We start from the raw sequence: 26,027 nt of genomic DNA on the forward strand, positions 1-26,027 counted from the left end.
GCAATACAGTCATTAAGCGAAACTGACTCAATTTTACAACCGTATGTGTGGTGGTCATTAAGCAAATCACCGTGTCATTAAGCGAACCATGTGGTTATTAAGCGAATCACACAGTTCCCCATTCATTTTGCTTGCCAGAAGCCTGCTGGGAAGGTTGAAAATGGTGATAATGAGACTGCAGATGCTGCAACAGTCATAAATGTGAACCGGTTGCCAAGCACCCAAATTGTGATCACATGACTGCAGGGATGCTGCAACAGTTGTAAGTGTGAGGACCGGTTTTAAGTTGTGTTTTAGCACTGTCGTAAGACTGAACCATTGTTAAATGAATGGTCATTAAGCGAGGGATTAATGTAGTACCACTGGCAAAGAAAATACAATTTAATAGAATTTCAGGAACTAAATTATCAAATCAAGACATAAATTAAAATTATATGCAGATGATGCTGTACAGGTAGTCTTCACTTACCAACCGACCACTTAAAGGCTATTCAAAGTTATGATGGTACCCCAAAAGTAGATTTCTGCCTGGGGCCCAAAATTACGACCCTCACAAGGCCTCCGCGATCATGTGACGCAGATTTGGCCATCCTGGAAGTGGTGGCCATTTTGGGTCACATGACTGCACTTTATACCAAGAAGTCCTCCGGACTTATGACACTGGATTTCTGAGGCAGCAGGCTCAGTCACATGGCCGCACTACTTTTATGATTTAGCAGCTGGCAGAGGGAGGCTTGTGTGTGCCTTACAGTACTGTACAGGAAAGGTAAGTACTTTTTCCATGCAGTACTGTACTTAAGCTTGCCTTTAATTTTTTCCCAATTTTTGTTTAACTTAGAGATTTGTATGGTGCCATGTATGTTCCATCCTCTGCCTGTCTGATTTTTAATTATATTTAACAATAGTGAATGCTGGTTTACTGTTTTTAAAACAATTGTTTTATAAAAATCAGATTTATATACAGTACTGTACAGTAACAAAAGTTGCAGAGCTTACTACAGCAAGAAAAAAAAGTTACAGTACTGTACAGTACCTTTAAAACTGTAGAACAAAGATTCCAATGAAGACCTTACAGTAAAAGTTTTTAATAATCAACCAGTAATATTAGTTCAAAATAACAGTAATACTACTACAGAAAGTAATACTACTATGGCCACAGAAGCATTTCCATAGTGATGTTTTGATAGAAAACATAATGACTATCACACTCCGCCCCCGCACAGTACTGCAAAGTAACTCCTGGTTCGCTTAACAACCGTGCCATTCACTTAGCAACCAAAGGAAACCACAAGCCCTGACCTTGAATCACTTAATGACTGCTGTGACTCGCTTAACAACCATGGTAAAAAACATTGTAAAAATGAGTCTGGACTCACTTAACCATTATGACTTACAACAAAAAATCTGGGCTCAATTGTGGTTGTTGAGTGAAGACTACCTGTACTTTCTTTCTTTCTTACTTACCCAAAGAACTCTCTAGAGCTCATAATGGAATATATAGAAGAGTCCCCTTCTTTGGGGGAAGATGGGTGGTAGTAGAAATTTGAATAATAAATAAATAAATAGACAGACAGACAGACAGACAGACAAATATACAGTAGTGTAATTTATTATCACAATACTGAATTAATAAAAACACCCAAATAACATGAAACTTATCTAGAGAAAAAACAGTACTTACATCAAACAACTAAGTTTAACATTACTGCTAAAAATATAAAGTGTCTGGAAATTTATTTAGCAAAAAGTAATAAAGATTTATTTAAGAACAATTACTCCCAAATTTGGAGAAATGTAATAGTAGACATTTCAAGATGAAAAAGCTGAAGCTGCCCTGGTTAGGAAGAATTACAGCAATAAAAATGATCATCTGGCCAAAATTTAACCTTTGGTTCCAAATGATCCCAGTAAGAATTGCAGAAAAGATACTAAATGATTGGCAGAAACAAACATCAAATTTTATATGGTCTGACAAAAGACCTAAGGTAAAGTTCAGAAGTTTATAAGAATAAGGTAAACTGACAGCACTCAATTTTAAGCTGTATTAACAAGCTAACTCTTCAACATAGGCAACAGATTGGATTATAACACTTTAATAGCTGGAGTGTCTTCATGGGAGGAGCGGCATTTCCAGATGGCTTGCACAAACATCTTTGATCTGATACCAGAATTAAAATACAAACTATAAGGGATTGTTCAATAATAAGTAGCCTCTTTATAATATAGGACAAATGCAGAAAAAGTCCAGATCTATTGCCTCTGGCCTTGTTTTTAAATATTCATAATTTGATACAGAATTTAACCCAATGTGGAAACCATACTGTATTTGGATTATAATCTTATAAATGGGTTTGTACCACATCTAAAATTTGGGGGGCGGTTAAATATAAGTTTGTAATTTCTGCAGTTTCTCCAGGCTTCCTTTGGCTTTATGGGCCTTTTGGTTTTCTAAAATTATATATATACTGCACACACACACACACACACACACACACACACACACATATTATTCTGGAGGCAAATGAATGTAAACCAGAAGATACTCCTGGGAAAAGACAAGGATAAGGAAATTGCAGCTAATTTATAGCGATACCAACCAAATCAAGATAGTGAGAGACTTGCTTCTGAAGAGGTCCTTGACTAAACGTTGCTACTTCAGTGTGAGCTGACTGCCCGTGTTTCCTTTCACCTCCTTCTGTCCTCTGCAACTGCAGTATCTGAAAGATGTTGAGTTCCAGACTCGCTGCGTTTCAGGAATGTATTTCCTAGCAGAGTAGCAGGAGAATTGTGTCCATTTCTGACTTTCTAATTCATTTTTTCATTACAGATGACTCTGTAGAGCTAGCATGTTCCAAGGCCCACACCCAGTATTAAGCTGGTATTTGTGAACTTGGTGATTTGGTCTTTTGTTTGCCTTCCTTTATTTTTTAAGTTTCACGACAGCTACTTCTGAGGGTTGGGAGCTAGTTTTTAAAAACGGTTTTTGAGCTATCGGTCAGAATTAAGCAAAGATAAGCTATTGTTCATTGATTTCTAAAGCTTTAGGGAAGAACAGTTTGGCTACAGTGAGGTAACACCTTGAGGAAACGTAGCCTGACCAACCATGAAAGAGCTAGCTATGAAGAAAATGGGAATGACACCCTTCCAGGTGGCAATGTTTATTCTATTCATTTCAGAACCCACCAGCTCGTTATTTGCTTGTAGGGCAACGTGACAAGTTCTGGGGCATGCCAGTGAAATATAGCATGCATTTTGCCAATATTCCAGAAATTCATTCTCAGCTCCGAGTTCCTTTATAGAAGCAGAAATGAAATAAACTCTGAAGCCCTCTGAGGATAAACTGTAATGAGTTCTGCATAACGTCTATTGCGAATGTACTGATACTCAGAACTTCTGGATTTCTTGAGCTAATATGAGATAAATTGTTATTGGTCTAAACAGAAGCCCAAGTAAAATTGTGATTTAATGGAGGAATTTCTTCTTGACTCTAGACTGCATCACAGAATAACTTTCTTCTACTGTATTTTTTTCATTCGGGTTTGGGTGTTATTTTCAGTTTTGTCTAAGAAAAGACAATATAGAAGCACATATTCCAAACACACACACTTTGTCTAAAATATAATGAAGCATTTCTGTTTTCTGATCACAGCCAAAAGATCCAAGTGTGGAAATGCTTCTGTTAGGTTAATCTGTTATATAAAGAAGATAAGGTTGATTTTTTTTTTTGTTTCTAAATGTGCCTAAAAAAAAATTTTTCTATAATAAAAATTACACTGAGGAAAAATGTGTGATTTTTTTCCTCAGGCTAAGAATCGTTCGAAGGCAGGGATGGATGGAACCCATATATACAGCTTAGCTTGCAGGAAGCATCATGTTATTACCTATCAAGTGCCAGTTCTTAAGTTAAAGATGATTCCTAGAAAATTTGATTGGACAGTGTCATTTTTCAGATACACCATCACTTTATTATTTTTCCTTGGAGGAAAATATATACAGTCATTTATTTCAAAGTGTCAGAATTACTCTTTTGTAGTAGAAATATAGCATCAATTAGATAAAACACTGGCTCAGTTTAGGCAGCACATCAAATCATGCTATTAAAAAAGCTTATCTAGGATTTGGTGCAATTGCTTAATTAAAAATGACTTGTCACCTCTGAAACCTAGCTCAGAACATAGACCATGGAAGCCATAATTGATAGCTTGGTATAATGTCTGAATTGGCAGGCTGTAATTACATCCATTTCCATTGCTCCGTAGGAATTAAACCATAGTTTGCCCACATCTTTTGAAGTTCAAAATGTAGTTCCATTTCTAATCTGTGATTAATGCAAAGCAAGTGTAATGTGATTTGTAAACTGATCTGTTGATTCTATCTTACCCAATCTGATATATCAAAATGTTACACCACAAGAAATGATTTAGATTGAAAATGATCAATTATTCAGTATCTAATAATATAAGTTAAATATGACAATCCTGTTTAACCATTTTGCAGACATCATTTCCAGGAAATTTGCAGCTAGTTCTGGTTTTGCGTCCAACTGGATTCTTTCACAGAGCTCTCTTCGACATTGCGTTCAAATTTCATAGAGATGACTATAAAATGAAGCTGCCGGTTAGTGTTTAATCTCTTTATTTTCACTTGTAATTTATTTTTGTGCACAGAGTAGAATGATAAGTATACTAGAACAATAGAAAGTATGTCTTTAATATATCATTTCTTACAGTTTTTTTCTGCATCGGCAAATATTTTTTTCATCAATAATAAATGGACTGAATTTTCTATAGATAAAATGATGGCTTTAAAAAATAAGCACTGATTTGCCTATGCTTTTTGTATCATTTGAAATTAGATCATTTTTCAAAGTATAAATAATTTTAATACTTTCACTGGAAGATATGAAAAAGTTCTAATTACTATTCATTAAGTAATATTTATTGCTTATCATTGCAGTGAGCACATGATAGCATTTTTATCACATGCATAAATGAGGTTTTTACAGTGCCTCTGCTTTAGATTTCAGTAAGATTAAGTCTGAGAACATATGGAAGAAAATTGAAACAGCTTCCCAATAGTTTAATGTATGTTGCTCTTTTGTAATTGTCATCTGTATGCACTCCCTATTGTAGATGTTCTTATATGAGTAAATTTTTAAAAATGATTTAGAAAAAGTACCTTGGACATTGCAAGAGAAAGGGTAAAGCATTGCTGTGCTGTTCAGTAAAGAACTGACTTTTTCAGGCTTTTGTGCAAAGCTTTAAAAAGTTGCTTGAGAATTATTCTAATGTTAATGAATGGAGCTATAGGTTTATTCCTTTTCATGCTGGCATGGGTTGCTTTTTTGAGTAATAGAGAAGTGCTGGGTTTACATGAGGTCAAAAGAACTTATTCTGAAACATTTTCAACGCATGCTTAGCCCTAATATTTAATTATTTGGTAAAAAGCAATTAATGGGGGAACAACACCCACACCCACACCTATGCCATATATGCTGATAGTCAGGCAGTTAACTTTTCTAGGATTAGTCAAAATAGCACACATTTGTGTACAAGCTTCTGAGTTTTCCAGAACTGTTCTTCAAGCAGTTTAAAGGTTTCCCTTGACGTAAAGTCCAGTCGTGTCCGACTCTAGGGGGCGGTGCTCATCTCCGTTTCTAAGCCTTAGAGCCGGCGTTGTCATAGACACTTCCGGGTCATGTGGCCAGCGTGACAACTCGGAACGCCGTTACCTTCCCGCCGAAGCGGTACCTATTGATCTACTCACATTGGCATGTTTTTGAACTGCTAGGTGAGCAGGAGCTGGGACGAGCAACGGGAGCTCACCCCGCCGCGCGGTTTCGAACCGCCGACCTTCCGATCGACAGCTCAACGGTTTAACCCGCTTGGATTATAAGGCTGTGTGGTGCTTCAGAAATCGTTCAAAAAGTTGCTTCTAAGTGCTTGGGAGCACAAACATAGCATCTGCCTGCAAGCTCTTTAAATCTTTTCCCAGGATTATATAGCTGTCCTCTGGAGTTGCCATGTGATCCTAGGAAATGAAGTGGCTACTTTAAAGACTTCCAAACAAATGATACTTTTCGTATGTTCCAAAGAACCATTTTCAATCAAATCTGAAGCATTGCCAGTCCTATTAGATAAGGATAAGAACTTCTGCTATCTCACATGGCCTATCAACATCATACTTTTAAAGGTTTCTCAAGTTCCTAGTTACCAAGTTACCATAAGCTTATACATTACTTCTTTTAGTTTTGACTTAAGCAGATACTTCATATGCTGTTATCATAGTGAAATCCCTCCTTTATCTGATAAATCATGTTTCATCAAATATTATGACTAAGTTACATGACTACAAATTTGCCAAAACTATCAAAGCAAAAGTCCAAAAATAAGGTTAATTTTATTCGTTTTATACTGTGTTTTATGTCTTGTAGATCATAATGCTGAGCTCACTAACAGAATTAAATAACTATATTGATAGAGCCCAGCTAACTGAAGATCTTGGGGGTTCCCTAGATTACTGCCATAATAGGTGGCTTGCACAGCGCACTGTAAGTGTTTTTTTTCCTCTTTCTGTTTCATACCTTGTTAATGGCTGTGGACTAAAATATCAACAATTGTATCTTGAAGAAAAACATTAGGAGTAATCAGTTTGGAAGTGTTGATTTGTATGATATATTGTTAAAAGGAATTTTTGATAACTCTTGAGTGAATGTATTCAACTACTCTTTGTGCTTGATTGTTTGCTTGTAGAAGTTTCATTATCCGACTAGGTAACATCATCAGTGCGAGTGAGTGTGGGGTTTGTTACCTGTTTATATATAGTGGCCAACCCTGCCAGTTTTGGTGGGGCGGGAGTAGTTTTCTCCTTGGTAGTTTCTTGATTAGGGTATTGCTTTCTGCTTGATTGTTTGCCTGGTGTTAATCTCTGCTTATTTGGGTGTTGATTTCTGGCAAGGAGGTGTTCTGGTCTTTTTGTTTCCTTTTTAGCTTTTTTATTGTCTCTTGAATGGTATGTAAATGTTGTTTACCTCTGTGTGCCTGTTGATGGCTGACTTGTGTGAGTGCCAAGCTTCCAGGAATTCCCTAGCATTTTTGGATTTAGCTTCGTCTAGGATGCTCACAGTTTCCCTGTTGAAACTATGGTTGAATCTGTCCATGTGTTGTGAGATTAAGGAGTTTTCATTGTGTCTTCTGATTGCTAGTTCATGGACGTGCTTTGCTAGTCTTCTGCCTGTCTGTCTTACATAGTGGCTGTTACAGTCCTTACAGTGTATGTTGTACATGACTCCTGTTTTTTCTTCTTGGGCTACTGGGTCTTTTGGTTTACTTAACATGTTTTGGATGGCTTTAGTTGGTTGGTGTGCTATGGTGATGCCGTTTGGTTGTAATAATCTGTTGGTTGTTTCTGAGATGTTTTTGATGTATGGCAGCATTACCCTTTTCATAGCTTGTGTTGGTTTTGCTGTAGTGGATTGAGTGGTCAGGCATTTTTAATAAAGTTGCGTGGGTATCCATTTTGTTGGAAGATGTTGTATAGGTTGTCTGTTTCCTTTTTCTGGTGTTCTGGGTTGCTGCAGTGCATTTGTGCTCATCTGAATAATGTTCTTACACAGCTCTTCTTGGGGGAGGTTGGGTTGTTACTTTGGTAATGGAGCACTTGGTTAGTGTAGTAGATTTCAGCTGTTCTGCTGGTTCTCAGGAAGGAGGGAGCACATTCCAAGGAGGTGGAGGGGATAAGAGGAGGCACAGTCTGGGAAGCAATGGTGGGAAAACCAAGAGGTTCAGAATAACCCCGCCCTAGAGCTCTCCCAGGATATTTTCCTGGTTAGGTAGAGTTACTTTTGTCTGGCAAGATTCTGTCTATACGGTGTGAGCAAATAAAGAACTGAAGCTTGAATGGACTGATTCTTCATCATTCTTGGGCTGTCCCTGACAGTGTGGGTTGTTTTTTTGATAACTTGCATTTCTGATTTGCCATCGCTTCCTCTGTTGATGAAGATATTTCAAAACAATGCCCTAATCAAGGAACTACCAAGGAGAATACCACACCCCTACCAACACTGGCAGGGCAAGCTACTATATATAAACAGGGAGCAAACCTCACACTCACTAGCACTGAGGATGTTACCTAGTTGAGTAATGAAATGTCTGCAAGCAAACAACCAAGCCCAGAGAGCACCAAGGACTCCACAGAGATAATTTTATTTACACCTATTGGCATACATTTGCATTTAAAACAATACAACACTGTTTACTTCTAGAAATAACGATTGGTGATTTTTAGAGTTAATTTTATATGTATACATGTTAAATAGATGTCTTCCATGTCCAATGTGTGTCATGTATTTGTAATTCATAAGGCTATAGAGAACTTTGCTCGAATGGTTAAGCAGACAGCTCAAACACTTCAATCCTTTGGGAATGAACTTGCAGAAACAGAGCTACCAAATGACATTCAGTCCACCAGCTACCTCCTTGCAGCACATACAGAAAGCAGAGACAAAATGAAGGTATGATAGCAATTGTTATATAAGGTAATTTTATTGAATATGCCCATTAACTGGTCTTTAGTTTTATTTTCCTTTGCACATTTTTCCTTTGAATTTTGTGTGGCATCCTGCCTCTGATATCAGCAAATTTTATGATCCCTCACATTTTCAGTAGATCTAAAGATTTAAAATATTTATATTGGTAAAACAGTAACAAAATCCTGAAATGCAGATTATAAATGTGGGAAAGCAATTCCTGTGACATGACTTTTATCTGTAGCAACTGGATTATTTAACTTTTATTTTGGCATTACTATGTTGCAGTAAGATTTTTAGGTTTGTGCACACAAGCACACACAAACAGAATTACTGTACTACCAAAAGGTCTCAGGTTACCCATCCTTAGCTTAGATTGTATTGTTTCAAAACTCCTGGGATGGCATTTCCGAGTTGAATTCTCATAAAAGCAGAGCCCAACTATACTCTTTCAACTTTTTTACAGGAAGATTTGAAAATAGCATTAAGGCAAGGTCACAATATTTTCCACAGTATTCGAAAACCAGTCCTTGAAAACCCAGAGTACAAAATGAATCCGGATCAAACAGAAAATCAGATTACTGTGGAAAGGTGAGATACATCTAATATTTGTAGTATATATTTTCACTGCATTCCTGTTTTTGTATTTCCAAAATCTTCCTGATGGCAAGATTTTGATACCTTTGTGAAGGTCCAGTATGGAAAACAAGTGTCATCCATCTAGCTATGTTATCTATCTCAGCAAAAGAATCAAAATTCTACAGATGTACCAATCAAAATACAGGGTTGTATTTTGTTCATTGTTCCTTGAAAAAATAAACTGTCTGGCAAAATAAAACAAAGATGCTGATAACAAGTTAGCATTTGGTCTAGTCTGCAAGAGGAGTCCTGTAAGTTTTGCTGTGTGAACTGTCTCTGAAGATCTAAGGCTTCCCTAACAAGGAAGAATATAGGTATAATAAATTGCTTAATTGAGTCAGACAAGCAGTTAATTACACCACCTTTCCCCAACCAGTGTAAACCTCAACTGTCCCAATTTTCATCAATGGACATGTTGTCTAGGGAATTCTGAGAGTTGAAGTCCATGTATCTGGAAGAAAGCCCCCATTGGGAAAGGCTAAGCTAGATTATAACATTACATGTGGTTTAATATACTTGTTTCTTATTTGCATGGGATATCAACTTTTTGACTTCTAATAGATTAGATTTGGAAAAGCAGTGTGGTATAGAATAGATTCCCAAACTTTTCAACCCCTTTTTTGATTTTTAGAAACCTCATGCCTACCCCCCAAATGTCTGTTAAATCCATCCATTATTTTGAATGTTCCTAAAAGTACATTTCAGGCCTCCATGCCCCTCAGCTTCCCAGAAATCTGCTATCAATCTCCTTGCCACACACCCACCTTCCTCCCATCAATCTACCCATCCCTACCAATCTTCCCAGTTCATTAGATTTTCATTTGACAATTACTGTATTTTTCAATGCTGTAATTTTTTTTCCTAAGAATTTCATATCCTTTCCCCTCCTTGGGATTTCTCAATCCCCTTACCCCACACTCAGTTTGGGAATGGCTGATACAAAACATCTTTATCTTGCTTTTTCTTTTGTCTTTTAAGGCTTTTATCTCAACTAGATGAGACAGAAGCAGCCTTTGATGACTTTTGGTCTAAACATCAACAGAAGCTTGAGCAATGCTTACAACTTAGACATTTTGAACTGGATTTCAAAGAGGTATATGATATATTGGTCTAATTAAGTCAATTCTGGCTTAGCAGCAGTATTTCAGTGTTTCATTTTCACTTAAAATGTTAAATTTTCACTTAAAAGTGAAATTTCCTTAAAATTCATTTATTCTGTACTAGACAAAATATTTCATCAAAAATGTTTTTGATCATCCATCAAGTAAGCTTACTTGATGCACCTTAATGATTTAAAAACTACAGTATGACCTAAAGAATCATAATAGGAAGTTCCTTAAGAAATACTGCTCATATACATTTCTATGGTCATAAGCCTTTACTGATTTCTCTGGTCTGAAATCTGATCTGTAGCTTTGCTATATTGTTGTGATTTACAAAAAATTATATATTGTATTTCATTTAGGTCAAAGCAGCACTTGATAGTGTGTCTGAGAAATTACTTCATTTCACAGAAGTGGGAAACAGCAGTTCACATGTGGAGCACCTTCTGAAAGATCTTGCCAGTTTTGAAGAAAAATCACAAGTAAAGATTTAAGGTTCCTTTATTTTGACACATTTTCCAGTGGGGCATACTTATAAAGAGATAATGTTACAACTTACATTTTCTTGTTATATTAATTACTTTCCTCAGGAAGTTTTGGAAACAGCCAGCATACTAATTGCTAAAGGTGACCAGTTTATAGAAAACAAGCATTATGCTGTGGACTCTATTCTTCCAAAGTGCAGTGAACTCCAACATCACTATGAAATGATTACTTCAGAAGTGGATAAAAAAAGGGCTCTCCTGAACCATTCATTTGAATTACATAGACGGTTGGAAAAGGTAAAACCTGGTCTTACCACTTAGGCTTTAAATCTATAATAAGCCATATCTGGAGCAATAACTGTCAGGTACTGATGCAAAGCTAGTGGGTAACATGCTAACACAAGGGACAAGGTAAAATCAGTGATGGCAGATCAAACATCAAGAAGGCAGCATGAAAAAAAAAGCAGACCCTGGTTAAGGGGGCCAGGACAGAGACAGAGTGACAGACATTTCCATCATGCTCTTTTCTTTAGGTGTAAGCAACATTATACAAAATGCAAAAACATTATGTGAAAGCCACGTCAATGCTGCAAAATACAAAATTTATCAGGAATTGGAAGAACCTGCAAATTGCAAATGCTCACAGATGCTTTGATGTACTGCAGAAATCTGCTAAGAGGGAGGAGAATTTGTATAGGCAAAAGCAAGGCTGTCAATCATTGCTTAGAAAGATGAGGCAAGGAAAAGAAGCCTAATGTTACTTAAGCCCCAAAGTGGATGGCCTTCACCTGAGATGCAGTGCCTCAAGCCTTGGATTTATGATTCAAACTATCTATGGGCATTACATAATCTAGAACAGTGTTTCTCAACCATGCTGGCTGGGGAATTCTGGGAGTTGAAGTCCATACATCTTAAAGTTGCCATGGTTGAGAAACACTGATCAAGAAACTTGTTCAGTGTTTGGTTAATAACAGAAGGAGGAGTAAGCTTTAGTGTTCTCTTACTAAAGTGACACGAAAAGAAATGTTAAATCCTCCACTCTTAATGAATCATAGAATCATACTGTAGGGTTGGAAGGGATTTTGGAGGTCTTCTAGTCCAACTCACTGCCCAGTGCAGGAATCCTCAGACCATCTCAGACAAATGGTTGCCCGATCTTTCCTTGAAAACCTCCACTGAATATTGTAATTGTCTCTAGCCACAGTTTGAAGCAGTGGTTGTTCCAAAGAATGTGCACAGGTTGATTGGAACTACAAAGGAAGGAAGGCTTTTCCAGATAATAAAGGATGAAGAGGCGGTTGTGGAAGAGTCTAATAAAGGACACGTGAACCTTTATATTCTGTTATGACTTTAGACGAATGAGAAAAATGTCTTCTTTCAGCGTATATGGTTTGGTCAAATCATACAGTTCCGGAGTTATTCTGTGAGGGGAAAAAGAAGATAAAACCTTGGTCTTAATTTTTGCCTTGTCTTCTGAAAAGTTTCTGTTAGGATAAACATTACACATGATATAATGTGGTGCTTTAAAATGCCAGCATTTTGTGCTCATATTGCAGTTGACTCTGTAGCAGAAGATAAAGGCTTAAATAACTCCTTATGCTGGGATCCTGATCCATCCAGGCATCCTAGTTTGGCAATTTGCAGGGAGGAATAAACTGCAATCAAGTGATACAAATGTACATAGCTAAGATACACGGTGTTTGGCTCTTAGGTCTCTGACTTTAGAACTTCAGAATGTTTCCTTCCTTCCAACTCTTACTCTTTGGGGATAGAACCTGACATCTCTCCCACCATCTTCAGGTTTCAGAGTTCAGTCTCTGGATGAGGCAAGCAGTCTTACAACATATCCTCACCACAATTAATTAATGGTAATCTTAATATTAATGGTAATCTTAATATCAAGATTTCAGAACAATATTTGGTCACATTTACAGTATAACGAAGCATATACAAGCCTGAAAAGTATAATTGAGAGAGTCCTCGTGTCTTCAAATCATCCTGTTAATTTTGGGGGCATTATAGGTCATTTATATAATGCAGCATTTTCATGAAGTGTTTTTCTTGTTTCCTTTGTAGTGCATGAAGTGGTGTGATGATGGAATTTATCTTCTGGCTTCTCAACCTGTAGACAAATGCCAGTCGCAGGATGGAGCAGAATCGGCTCTGCAGGAGATTGAGAAATTTTTGGACACGGGTGGTGATAATAAACTCAGGGAACTAAATTACTTGTCCAAAGAATTTGAAGCTATCCTCACTGAGGAATTAATGGTAATCTTAATATCAAGATTTCAGAACAATATTTGGTCACATTTACAGTATAACGAAGCATATACAAGCAATAAATTGGAATATTTGAGTTGAAACCACTTAATAGGTCTGTTCAGCTTTCTAATCCTTATGTTAACCTCCATAAACTATAATGTCAATGTCCTAGATGGGTAGCTTTTCAAGTAAATTAACTGATGTTTTGGTAAATAACTCATCCACAGAAGATTAGCAATAACATAAATAATGTGGTAGTGTATATGTTATTGCTAAATTTCCATAGGTCAGTTAATTTACTTGAAAATCCACCCAATTACTACAATGTAGTATTTTTGAGATTTGGGAATCATAAATGTTATGGATACTCCTAAATACACAATCTTGTACCCAAACCCCTTGTTTTAACAGAGGCACTATACTCACCTATGGAGTGGTCAGTCACTTGGTTTCCACCATGGCTGCAAATTCTTCAGACCATCCCAGTCCTGTGAAGCTCTCAAAGGATTAAAAAAAAGGATTAAAAAATCATAACTCATTTGCTTAGATTTGGTCTAAGAAATGTATTCTGTGTCGTGAATCACATTAATGTTAACACTGAGCACATTCTTTGTGAATTGCTTTTAGATTCAAATTCAGCTTTTGAAATGATGTTCTATGAATTGAGTTGTGCATACAGAATTTTGCCTCCTCTTTTTACAGGAACATGTACAAAAGGTTTTTCAGAAACAGAAAAGTATGGAAGAAATGTTTCAAAAAAGGCAGGTCAGTCTTAAGAAACTGGCGGCTAAGCAGACACGCCCTGTTCAACCAGTGGCACCTAGACCAGAGGGATATCTAAAATCACCATGTCCTTATCCAGGTTAGAAACCAATCAGTCAAGGCACCTGTTGAAAACAAAAATAATTGATCTGGCAAGTATGCTTAGCTTGACATGAGCTTTAGTTACAAAGGTTGGATTCTGTTTCACATACCAGGCCTTCAAATAGAGTCTGAAGATCCATCCAGCCCTGATAATCATGCAATAAGGAGAGTGAACTTCAGTAAAATCAAGGTAACAGCGTATGAGTGAAATAGAGACAGTTAAAATATTAAATTCACCCTAAGCATATGAAGCACTCTTACTGAGAAGATCCCTGACCCATCAGAGTTCAGGAATCATTTTTCTGTTGTTGGTGCTACAGTAAGGTGTAGAGTTGGGCATCTACTGCAAGAGAAAGACTCTGCCTTAACAGTTCTTTCCTTGATCTGTTAGGTGACCTTGATTTGGAGATCAGGAGCAGCCAAATTGTGTCCCAGCATCCTACACCAGGATTTGAAAAATTAACAGTTGCTTAACAGGACTAGCAATAACTATGTCTCACATGCATTTCTCCTTATATGAGTTTGTATTATACAATTGGTCTAATGCCCACGTATTTTCAATCAATGTATCCTTGCATAATGCATTTGGGGCACTTTTGTTGCAGTATAAGTACTTAATCCTTAATTTTTACTGGTAAATGACAGTAGGCCGAACATGTTAGCGTATGCGTGCATGCCGTATCACTTAAACGTTTGGTATGAATTGCATTTATGTGAACCAAACTTCTCTTTCTCTAGCCAAGTATGTTTTGGAAAGGAGAAGTTTGGCTTTGAAGTTTTCTTTGAAGCTAAGTTGTTGTTGTTGTTGTTGTTAGAGTGACATAAGTGAAAACGAGCAATCCAGAAGTGTACCTGTGACAGATGATGAAGAAAACCTAGCAGTGTTACGCAAGTGAGTACATCTTTATCCAAGCAACTGTGTGTAAAGATACCACGTCAGAAATGTTTTCAGAATAATGTCAAACAATTGCATTAAAAGGTAGTAGAAGTCATTAACGGGCAACTCAGATGTGTTAATCAAGCAGTAGTCATACAGTTCTGACCAGTAATCTTTTTTTTTTTCTTGGCGGTATTTCTATATCCATCCTATTGAATGCAGCAGTAATTTTACTACCATATTATTTGGGTTAAGTCATACAATTTTCAGTAAAATGTTCTTAAAAATATTTATCTGTGATCAGATCTAAGAAACACCATGCATCTTGTTTTGCAGTTGCTAACATTTATTAAAAATCAATTCTTGATCTCCAGTAATTAAAATTCTACACATAGAGAGGTTTTGAAATCTGAAACTATTTAATGATTAATTTATTACTTATGTTGACAGACATGTAATGAACGAACTTCTTGAAACTGAACGAGCTTATGTGGAAAAACTTCTCTGTGTTCTTGAGGTACATATTTTAAATCCTTGCCAATCATATATTTAAAATGACTTCTTAATTAATCCTGCAGTGTAGAACATGATCTGAAATACTTACATAGGAAGTACTAGGTGGAATCAAATATTTGTGGGATAAAAATGTGACCTTATAGGACATAAACATTCTTCTACAAAAAATCAGCCTTCTTCTAGAAAGAATTGACTTTGGGGAAATTGGAAGCCTGCTTTTTCTTAAAGGGAATACTGCTGGGCACTCCTCACTTATAAAAGAGATAGTCCACTGAATTTACATGTCACCTTAAACTGTATGGGCTTTTTTTTCCAAGTATAATTTGCTGAAGAAATAACAAACAAAGAAACAATATGGCAACAATAAGTGCAATGTGTGAATGCTGGCAATGTGAGAAGCCACATCTTCTGTTGCCAAAAGAGGGTGGATTCTGTCAATATTTTCTCCACCATGAAAGATCACTGAAGAAGGAGAATTGAAGTCAGGAAGTGTCATGTTCACTGTTTCAATGTGCACTGTACATCGTAACGTTTCACATGCCATGGTGCTGACGTGCGTTTCTGTTTGGGAGGGAGCTGCTGTGAAACCTTGTGCCAAGCTCTGTATCTATGTTCATTTCAATGGAATGTGTTTGGGTTATGTGCTCTGTTCAAGGACTTTTCCCGCGGACCATCAGAAGCCGTTAGGAGCACCTGGGATTGTGAACTTGGGGAGATTCTACGGGGGGAGGGATCTCATTTGTACCAAGGGTTTTTAGTTTGCATTTGGCCCGCTTTTTTCATTCTCAGCTTTCTTTGTGATCCTGCATACTATTCTTTAATAAATCAGATATCTTTGTGATCCTGCTCATGAGTCTGATGGTGTTTTAGAATAAGCAACCATTACATAAAGCTGAGAATCACCAAAGTTGTACCGTTAGCTCCTACCAAGATCAGTTTCTTGTGAGGGAAAATAATTAACGATGGCTGAGTCCAAGCTCACGACTGGGGGACTTGAGGAACCGACTGGCTTGATGCCCGAGTCAACGGTCAAGAGCGGAGAACTGAGCCTCACCCCAGAACCTTCAGGTTTCCGGCAGGATTCGAGTTACAGCCCTGAGGTGGAGGAATCCGACGATGGGACAGAACCAGAGCAACCGGCACCCAGCGAATCGCCCGCAGAGTTGATCACCTGGGATGAAATGGGAGAACCCCAGCCAGGGATGTCCCAGGCGTCCTGGAAGTATCGGTTCCCGCTGACCCCAACTGTAGAATCTACCACGGTATCAACAGGGAGACAGCCTAACACGCGAGGGAGGGAGGAATCTCAAATCCCTGAAAGGCTAAAAGTGGTGGAGGCCAAAATAGAATCGATGGAGTACATATTAAGAAACTTGTCTCTATCACGGGGGCAGCCGAGGCGCGAAGGAGATTCCAGCTCCACGCAATCATCCTCCATCCCCCCACCTGGACCGCCGGCAGGGCCGGAGATGGCGCTGGGATGAATCTCCACCCCGCAGAGTTCGACCACCAGTGTCCCCACCCCAAGGAGGGAGAACTACTGTAACCTGGGGCCCAACCACTCAAGCAGCCGCTGATTCAGCTCCAACAGGAGTGGGGGTGAAAGACTTTTCTGTCAAGTTTGATGGGGATCCAACCAAGTTATCTTTCTTTCTCACTAATGCTAAGTTACACGAGGCAGTTTGGATCATACTTCCCTTCCGAAGAGGCTAAAATAACTGCCATTGCCACCAAGTTGAAGGGATGAGCGGCTGACTATGTTCAATTAAGTGAGGCTGACTCCCCTGAGCTTCAGTATTTTGAGGACTTCATGTGGGCATTAAAGCTGCATTTTGAGGATCCCCTAGCCAAGGCAAGGGCTAAAAAGGCACTGAAGGATCTTACCCAGGGCCAACTGTCTGTAGCTGATTACACCCTGGAGTTTAAGGCTTTAGCTGGGAAAATCCCCGACTGGTCTCAGTCAACCTTAATAGAATGGTTTAAAGAGGGACTCAACCAGAACATCTTGCGGTGGGCGTTGTGTAGAGACGACCCAGAGACATTGTACGAATGGATCTGTCTGGCCGGCAAGGCTGAGTACGCCCAGCATACCTACATGCAAACCAAACGACCTGAAAAACAACCAGCCACCATGAGGGGACCCCGAAGTGCCGCAACTGCTACCCGGCCAGGCTATAGAGCCTGGGAAGAGGAGAGAGATGGGCACTATGCGAGGGGTCAGTGTCTACAATGCGGAAAGGAAGGGCATCGAGCAGCTGATTGCCCAAAAGCCAAGGCTGGAGATCGAGCGGGCAAGCTGCCGGCCAAATCGCCGCCCCCCTCGCAGTGGATGACAGCAGCCAAGGGGGCAGCCGATGTTGAGGAAGTATTCTACTTCTCAGGAGAGGCTGAAGATGACTCTAAGGAGCCAGCGGGAAATGCCAGCCACCTGCCATGAAGAGCGCCTGCGGGCAGGTGGAGGAGGATGGGCGCGAGGATGCTATAGTGAGTGCTGACTATCCCACTCTAGCAGTAAAAGTGAAATTGGGCTCCCGCACTAAGACTACAGAGGTCTGGGCTTTAGTTGACTCTGGGTGTTCCAGGTGTCTGATTCACCCTGATCTGGTTGCTGCTTTGGACCTGCCTAGCTTCCCCCTCCAGCAGCCTTTGATCTTCACACAGTTGGATGGTTCAACGGCGGGGGAGGGGCCGGCAGCCCATTTCACTGGAACTGTCGCAATGCAAATGGGCAGCCACCGTGAGACTTTAAAATTTGTAGTGGCACCTGTTGGCAACCCCTTGGTAATTCTGGGGATTCCCTGGTTGACCTATCGAAGCCCACATATAAATTGGGAACACAGAACTCTGACTTTTAAGGATGGGTTTTACCAAGCCCCTACCGCGGAGAGAGCTTCAAGTGCGGGGGTTGGAAGGGCTGCACTTACCACACCGCGCCCTAGTTTGGCACGTTTAGAAGGCTTGCCCGATCGATACCAAGACTTTGCAGACGTCTTTGGGGAAATGGAAGCAGATCAGCTACCCCCCCCCATCGGAAAACCGATTGTGCAATAGAGTTGGTTCCCAACGCTCAATTGCCCAAGCAAAAAAATTATCCAGTGACGGAGCTCCTTATCAGAAGGAGCTTGAGGCATTACGGGACTTTATTGACAAAAATCTGTCAAGCGTGTTTATTGAACCTGCAAATTCCCCAGTTGGGGCACCTGTGCTCGTCCGGGAAAAGAAAGATGGCACGCTTCGACTCTGTACTGTCCTAACAGCCAGGAACCACGCTGAGACAAGGAATAGGTCTCTAGTGTTTTAGTACTGCTACATAACAGAGAATCCTAACAAACTGAAGAAGCGTGGGAAAACCCAGACATATAAACCCCAAAGACTAAGGCGGGCCCGATCTGTGTCTCTTTGAATGGTCACCTAATTCCTCAGTACTACGCATGCGCTTTACAGCCTGGATGGGAGCCCCCTGCTCGCCATCCTCACTCATGACATGTACGGACTGGGGGTTAAATTCTGTCTCAATTTGCAACAAATACCCTCTGCCACTCATAAAGGACATATTAGCTCACTTGTCTAAGGGCAAGATTTTCTCCAAGCTCGATCTTCGTGAAGCCTATTTCCACATCCGCATAAGAGCTGGAGACGAGTGGAAAACCGCTTTTAATTGTCCGCTGGGTTCATTTCAGTACAAAGTCCTCCCTTTTGGGTTAGCAGGGGCGCCCGGAGTCTTCATGCAATTGATTAATGAAGTATTACAAGATCATTTGTTTAAAGGGGTCCTGGTTTATTTGGATGATGTGCTCATTTACACTGAATCCGAGGAGGAACACGAACGCCTTCTCAAACAGGTGTTAAGTAAGCTTAGAGATGCCAAGCTTTATGCCAAGCTTTCCAAATGTGAGTTTCACATGACCCAACTTAACTATCTAGGCTATAGGGTATCTGACAAGGGCATTGAAATGGACCCTGCAAATATTCAGGCGATTTTAAGTTGGGAACGTCCCCACACCCGGAGGCAATTGCAAAGTTTCCTAGGGTTCAGTAATTACTATCGCCAATTTATCCAGGGGTTCGCTGAGATTGCTTTGCCCCTTACTGATTTACTCCGTACCAAGGGTTTGGGGGAGACACGCAAAGTAAAAAACCCTGGGGCAGTGCTGAATTGGACACCTGAATGCCAGGCAGCATTCAAGAAGTTAAAAACCCTCTTCACTGCTGAGCCTATTTTACAGCACCCCGATCCTGAACGCCCCTTTGTGGTCCTAGTTGATGCTTCTGACTCCTCAGTGGGGGCTATATTGTTACAGAGAGATTCTGAAAATCACTTGAAACCCTGCACTTATTTGTCCAGAAAATTTTCTAAAACTGAACACCGGTGGCATGTTTGGGAAAAAGAGGCTTTTGCTGTGAAAGCCGCTTTGGAAGCCTGGTGTCACCTCTTGGAAGGTGCTAAATGCCCTTTCGAGGTTTGGACTGATCACAGGAATTTGGAAGCCCTCCGCATCCCCTGGCGTCTCAGTCCTAAACATTCGCTGGGCTCAATTTTTCAGTCGCTTTAACTTCCAGTTAAAATTTATTCCGGGAAAGAAAAACTTTCTGGCTGATGTTTTGTCACGTTTACCTCAGGACCTTGACCACGTGGCAGATATAGTTGGGACTGTTCTCACTGAACCACAACTGGGCTTGGTTGCCGTCACTCGGAGCCAGACCCGTGCGCAGGCAACCCCGCCCCCAGCCCCGTCTGGGAAGCGGAAAATGCAAGTTCCTTGCCAGTTACAGAAGGACTTTCTCCAGGCACTGAAATCTGACACTTGGTTGCTAGCTAATAGAGACAGTGTTTCTTTTGAAAACGGTCTGGCGTGGGTGGAACACCGCCTTTATGTGCCTGAAACTTTAAGAGCTGATGTTTTGCAGCGTTCCCATGATGATAAACTTGCTGGACACTTTGGTTTTGTCAAAACCTTGCATTTGGTTCGCCGTCAATTTTGGTGGCCAACCTTAAGGCGTGATGTAAAAGACTATGTTGCTTCCTGTCCTGTTTGTGCCAGGACAAAGCGTAAAGGAGGAAAACCACAGGGGCTTCTACAGCCAGTGGCCAGCCCATCCCGTCCCTGGGATGAGATTTCTATGGATTTTATTGTGGACCTACCTCCCAGTCAGAAGAAAACTGTCATTTGGGTTGTAAAAGACTTTTTCTCCAAACAAGCCCATTTCATTCCATGTGCGTCCATCCCATCAGCCCTGCAATTGGCCCGCCTATTTCTCATCCACATCTACGGTCTCCACGGTAGCCCCTCCCATTTGGTCAGCGAGTGCGGGACACAGTTTACTTCCCAGTTTTGGAAATCATTTTTAAACTTGATTGGCACCAAGCAGGCGCTGTCCACGTCATCCCATCCTGAGACTGACGGATCTACTGAGATTTTGAACTCCGCCCTTGAACAATTCCTTAGAGCATACATTAACTACCATCAGGACAATTGGGTGGACTTGCTGCCTTTTGCTGAAGTGGCTTACAACAATGCTGTCCATCAGAGTACCGGGCAAACCCCTTTTCGTGTGGTTTCTGGTCACGACTTTGTTCCCATCCCTGAGCTGCCACAACCCCCTCCCCAATCCTGTTCTGCCTCTGACTGGGCTGTTAAGCTTGCTGATTCCTGGCTGGTGATTCAACAGGCTTTGGCTGATGCCCAGGCTGCTTACAAGTTTCAAGCTGATAAACGTCGTTCTTTGCAACACGATTTCAAAATTGGGGATCAAGTATATCTATCTACCAAATTCATCAAGTCCCTACAACCCTCTAAAAAACTTGCTCCTAAGTTCATTGGTCCTTTCCCTATTGTTGGTCTTATCAATCCAGTTACTGTCAAGTTGGACCTGCCTCACAATTTGAAACACTTGCACCCTGTTTTCCATTGCAGCCTGCTCAAGCCTGTCCACCACTCTTCCCGCTGGGATCCCCAACCACCTCCTCCTGCTCCGATCATGATTGACGGCCAACAGCACTTTGAAGTCAAGGAGGTTGTTGATTCTCTTCGAGGCACCCTCCAGTATCTGATCCGCTGGAAACACTTTCCTCATCCTGAATGAGTGCCTGCTCACCACGTTAATGCTCCTGATTTAGTTAACCGTTTCCACTTGACTTACCCTTTGAAGCCTGCCGCTTAGTGTTTTCTTTCTTTTGGGGGGCAGTATGTCATGTTCACTGTTTCAATGTGCACTGTACATCGTAACGTTTCACATGCCATGGTGCTGACATGCATTTCTGTTTGGGAGGGACCTGCTGTGAAACCTTGTGCCAAGCTCTGTATCTGTGTTCATTTCAATGGAATGTGTTTGGGTTATGTGCTCTGTTCAAGGACTTTTCCCGTGGACCATCAGAAGCCGTTAGGAGCACCTGGGATTGCGAGCTTGGGAAGATTCTACGGGGAGAGGGATCTCATTTGTACCAAGGGTTTTTAGTTTGCATTTGGCCCGCTTTTTTCATTCTCAGCTTTCTTTGTGATCCTGCATACTATTCTTTAATAAATCAGATATCTTTGTGATCCTGCTCATGAGTCTGATGGTGTTTTAGAATAGGCAACCATTACAGGAAGGTAAAAAGCTTCCTCTCTTCTGACTTGGCCCACAACCAGCTAGTCTGTTGGAAATGTATTCTGATCCCCATATTTTAATGTAAAGTTATTTTTGCTGGAGGCAAGGTGGACAGGACATCCATTTCCCTTTCATGGCATAATCTCTTAGTTCCCATTAAGATTTAAGACAATCCCCTTTTTACTCTCCTTGTTTTTAGTGGTGGATGAAATAAAGACTGTAATATAATGGCCTAAATGTAATGGCATGGAAGGCAAAATTAGAATGTTATTGCCAGCATCCTCCTTTGCAAAACAGGTATTGCCCCTGGAGAGAACTTCTCCGGGACAAAATTCTGCCACTTTGTATTACTTCCCTTCCTAAGCCAGCTGTTTTGGATACATCAACTAAAAGCAGAAACTTTTCTAGCCTCATGAGTGTTTAAAGAGCAGGTTTCTGTGTCTTTCCTGATGTGTCGAAACACTAAATAATAGATACAGCTTTGTTGCCTAGAGCAGAAGTCATAAACAGGAACTGGGGTCAGGAAGGAAGAAGAAAGAACAATTGCCTTGAAAGGTCATTCTGTGAGAACCTGCAATCCTTGTGATCAACTCTGGAGTCAGAACATTTGAATTACCACCTATATATGTGGTTATAAATAGTTCTTATTTACATGCAGATAAACAGTTCAGAAATACATGTTGATTATTTAAAAAAAACGTTCTTGCTCATGTGAATTATTTTTCAAAATTAACTGTTCTTAGATTATAACTATATTACATAAATTAGAATTACTGTTAAGGTGTGTGAGCTCTGTATTAGAAATCTGAGCAGATTAATAGCTGTCGAAATATTGCTACATGCTTATCAGCAGTGAGCAGGCTGCAATTGCTGAAAATAGAAGACACTTAATGGGAACTCAATGGAAGCAATTAATCTGCTTCTCTTTTTTATTACAGGGCTATGCAGCAGAAATGGACAACCCCTTAATGGCACATCTCATTTCACCTGGGCTACAAAATAAGAAAGATGTTTTGTTTGGAAATATGGAAGAAATCTATCATTTTCACAGCAGGTTAAGATTTGTATCCCATATACAAGCTTTCTGGCAATATAAACAGGGCATTAAAAAATAACAAAGAAACTTCCCATTGTTGAACACAATTAGAACACCGTATCCCAACCTGGTGCCCTCCAGATGTGTTAGTCCCCAAGTCCCATCACTCCAATACCCATAATGGCTGGGGATGATGAGACTGTAGTCCAATGTATCTGATGAACACCAGGTTGTGAAAGGTTGTATTGGAATATCCTAGAGTATGAGGGTATGTGTTTGCTTGCTTGCTTGCTTAAAATGTTTTTCCATATTATTTGAGATAGGTAGCCATGTCAGTTTGATCAACAAAGCTAATAACTGATGACAGCATAAGCTCATTCCATAAGAATCCTGCTTGTTTTTTCAAATGGTTTTTATTTATAATAATTTAATTTCTCTTTCTTGAATAGGGATTCTTCATAATCTGTGTTGTTAATGTGTTTGATGAGATTCCCATGGACATTAAGAGTTCATGCACGTATACATCTGATATACACACAAAATGCATGATGCTTCGTTTTCTGCTGCCCCAGAGGGCAAGATAAGAACCAATGGATTTATTGTATTTTGAATGTGTCATGTGTCATGCATTTTGTGTGCGTATTTAAATATATGTACTATTTCAGACTAACTGTCAGGAGTGAGTTCTTGATTATAGAAGCTGTCAACCACTGGAACAGGATACCACATGAAGTGCTGCATTCTCCTTGTGCTGGTAGTCTTCAAATAGAGACTGGATAGTGATCTGTCAGAGATTCTCTAATGGATCTTGCACTAAGCAAGGGGCTGGGATAGATGGCCTCTTAGGTCTCAACTCTACAGTTCTGTGATATTATAAGGGTGCACATGGCTATTGCAAACTGTGTTTCTCAGTAGTGTTTCTCAACCTCAACAACCTTTAAGATGTCCGGACTTCAACTCCCAGAATTCCAAAGCCAGCATGACCCAGAAGTCCACACATCTTAAAGTTGCTGAGGTTGAGAAACACTGCAGTAGAGCTTTGAATGAAATAAATGTCAGCCTTTTATTGTGCTGGTGGTCTTCAAATAGAGACTGGATAGTCATCTGTCAGAGCTTCTGTAGTGGATCTTGCACTAAGCAAGGGGCTGGGATAGATGGGCTGATAGCTTTCTCAGTGAATATGATGCTAGGAGACAAAATTATGAATATACTGTTTTCTATTTGGATTGGAGTAGATAGGGAGCAAAATAAGCACAGAAAGGAAGCGATCCAGAAAGGATGGTTACTGATTTCAGAATTGGGCATCTGTTTTTTTAAAGCTTTGAGGATTGTTCCCCGTGTTAGAGCCCTCATGATTCAGTGGTCCACCTGGTGGCCAAGCTGTGAGAGTGCACCTTTATGAGAGGCACAGATAACAGCTCCGGTTAAAAAAATTACAGCAGGTTTTGCGATTCGCTGTTAATAAGTTAGAAATTGGTGACATAAATAGTTACAATTATTGTCCCTGTCCTTTATATCTTTCATGAAGTCCTGACTTTATACAACTACCCAAAGTCCTACTGGACTCTCTATTAAGACAAAATGACAAATTATTGTATGATCTTAATTTAAATGCAGCAATTATACAACAATGCTTCGATATCTAAAATAAGACATCTGCTGGTAAATACCTGGGAGAATTTTTTCTCATGCTAATTGGTTCATTTCCAGATATTATTGTCAATCTTTTATCTGTTCACTATAAACCAAAACAAAATCTCAGTGTTGTTTTTTGTATTCTAAATGAAAGAATAAAAATTTGAATTTAGTAAGATTCTATTTGAAATTAATATTTATATAGGGTCATTTTTCAAAGTGCTCGAAGTCCTTCAGACCTATAATGTTTTATATAAAATCACACATGCATTTATATATTTCAGTGTCCTTGTCTTTCCTCTTATTTCTTCCTCTTCCAATTCTTACTTCACATATAATCAGAGATGAGTCAGGGTAGAGTCCTGTCTGTTTTGTTTATACTCTTCCAAACCTGGTGTCATCCGAATGTGTTGGCCATGAGAGTAAGATTTATTAGAAATTGTAAATTCAGCACATTTGAAAGGCATCACGTTGGAGAAGACTGTGCTGCTCAGTATCAGGCACCATAGACATTAATAATGTTATAAAAATGAATTATTTCCAGCACCATCAATTTCACCTGGTAACTTATACAGCGTAAGGGTAAGCTGTTTTATATTTTTAATGCCAATAGTGGTTTTGATTATGTACATGGCAGCCATTATTAGATTCCTGCTCTTGAAATACATAAGAATTTGCATGTAAATTTAGAATAGAATATAGGTGGGCATATGTAGTGTGTTAAATTCTTTCATCATGTCAAGTAAAATACAATTATTTTTGGTAGAATATTCTTGAGAGAACTGGAAGATTACATTGAATACCCTCAACTAATAGGACGTTGTTTTCTTGAACGGGTAAGTATTAGATTTTAAGTGAACTGAAGTCATGATGTATTACTAAATTATGCTTTCTCGGTATTCTACCAAGTTGTAAGAACATGCATGCCTAGGACTGGCTTAGTTGTGCTTAGCCTTTCCATTCTCCCCAGTAAGACTGATTTTGAATGTTGGGGAGAACAGCAGGGGAATACCACCTAGAAGACTTCTTTAAGTCTTCTCCCATAGTGCCAATTGTTATTGCTGGTATTGTTTATAAAACCCTTGCTAGGATTTGTATTCTGAAGGTGAGCTATACAACAGTTGCAGGAGGAGGAGGAGGAGGTTGCTGCAGTAGATCCCAGATTCATTCAAGAGGAGCCTGATGAGGCTCAGATGGATGAACAGATACTCTGACCATGTAACAAGAAGCTTTCCGTGTTCTTATAATGGTTTGATTATATGAAATGCCTGGCTACAGATCAGCTGTACTAGTCCTATAATACTCCAGGAGTAAGAAATATTGCATTCATTTGTGCAAGGTTACACTTGCATACAAAGATTTGAGTGCAAAGTTAAGCTGCTCTCCCACCTTTCTCATGTAATCTTCTTGTACAGATCTTGTCCCTTTACACTATATCAGTGTTTCTCAATGTTAGCAATTTTAAGATATGTGGACTTCATGGGGGAATGTGCTG

General features: G+C 39.7%; 1 protein-coding gene across 5 annotated transcripts in view; it reads left to right on the forward strand.

The window, feature by feature from the left end:
• Positions 1–26,027, forward strand: part of MCF2L (MCF.2 cell line derived transforming sequence like) — a 136,529-nt gene that overhangs the window by 91,547 nt on the left and 18,955 nt on the right. For all 5 annotated transcript variants that reach the window (XM_063304861.1, XM_063304860.1, XM_063304862.1 and 2 more), the window contains 14 exons: positions 4,498–4,617; positions 6,434–6,550; positions 8,363–8,512; positions 8,994–9,118; positions 10,145–10,259; positions 10,632–10,751; positions 10,860–11,051; positions 12,831–13,022; positions 13,719–13,878; positions 13,994–14,070; positions 14,696–14,772; positions 15,208–15,274; positions 22,800–22,915; positions 25,299–25,368. In XM_063304861.1, the coding sequence (XP_063160931.1) occupies positions 4,498–4,617; positions 6,434–6,550; positions 8,363–8,512; positions 8,994–9,118; positions 10,145–10,259; positions 10,632–10,751; positions 10,860–11,051; positions 12,831–13,022; positions 13,719–13,878; positions 13,994–14,070; positions 14,696–14,772; positions 15,208–15,274; positions 22,800–22,915; positions 25,299–25,368 (1,698 nt within the window). The remainder of the gene's footprint in view (positions 1–4,497; positions 4,618–6,433; positions 6,551–8,362; positions 8,513–8,993; positions 9,119–10,144; positions 10,260–10,631; positions 10,752–10,859; positions 11,052–12,830; positions 13,023–13,718; positions 13,879–13,993; positions 14,071–14,695; positions 14,773–15,207; positions 15,275–22,799; positions 22,916–25,298; positions 25,369–26,027) is intronic.

The sequence above is a fragment of the Candoia aspera genome, chromosome 5, assembly GCF_035149785.1.
Source record: "Candoia aspera isolate rCanAsp1 chromosome 5, rCanAsp1.hap2, whole genome shotgun sequence".
NCBI classification, from domain to species: domain Eukaryota; kingdom Metazoa; phylum Chordata; class Lepidosauria; order Squamata; family Boidae; genus Candoia; species Candoia aspera.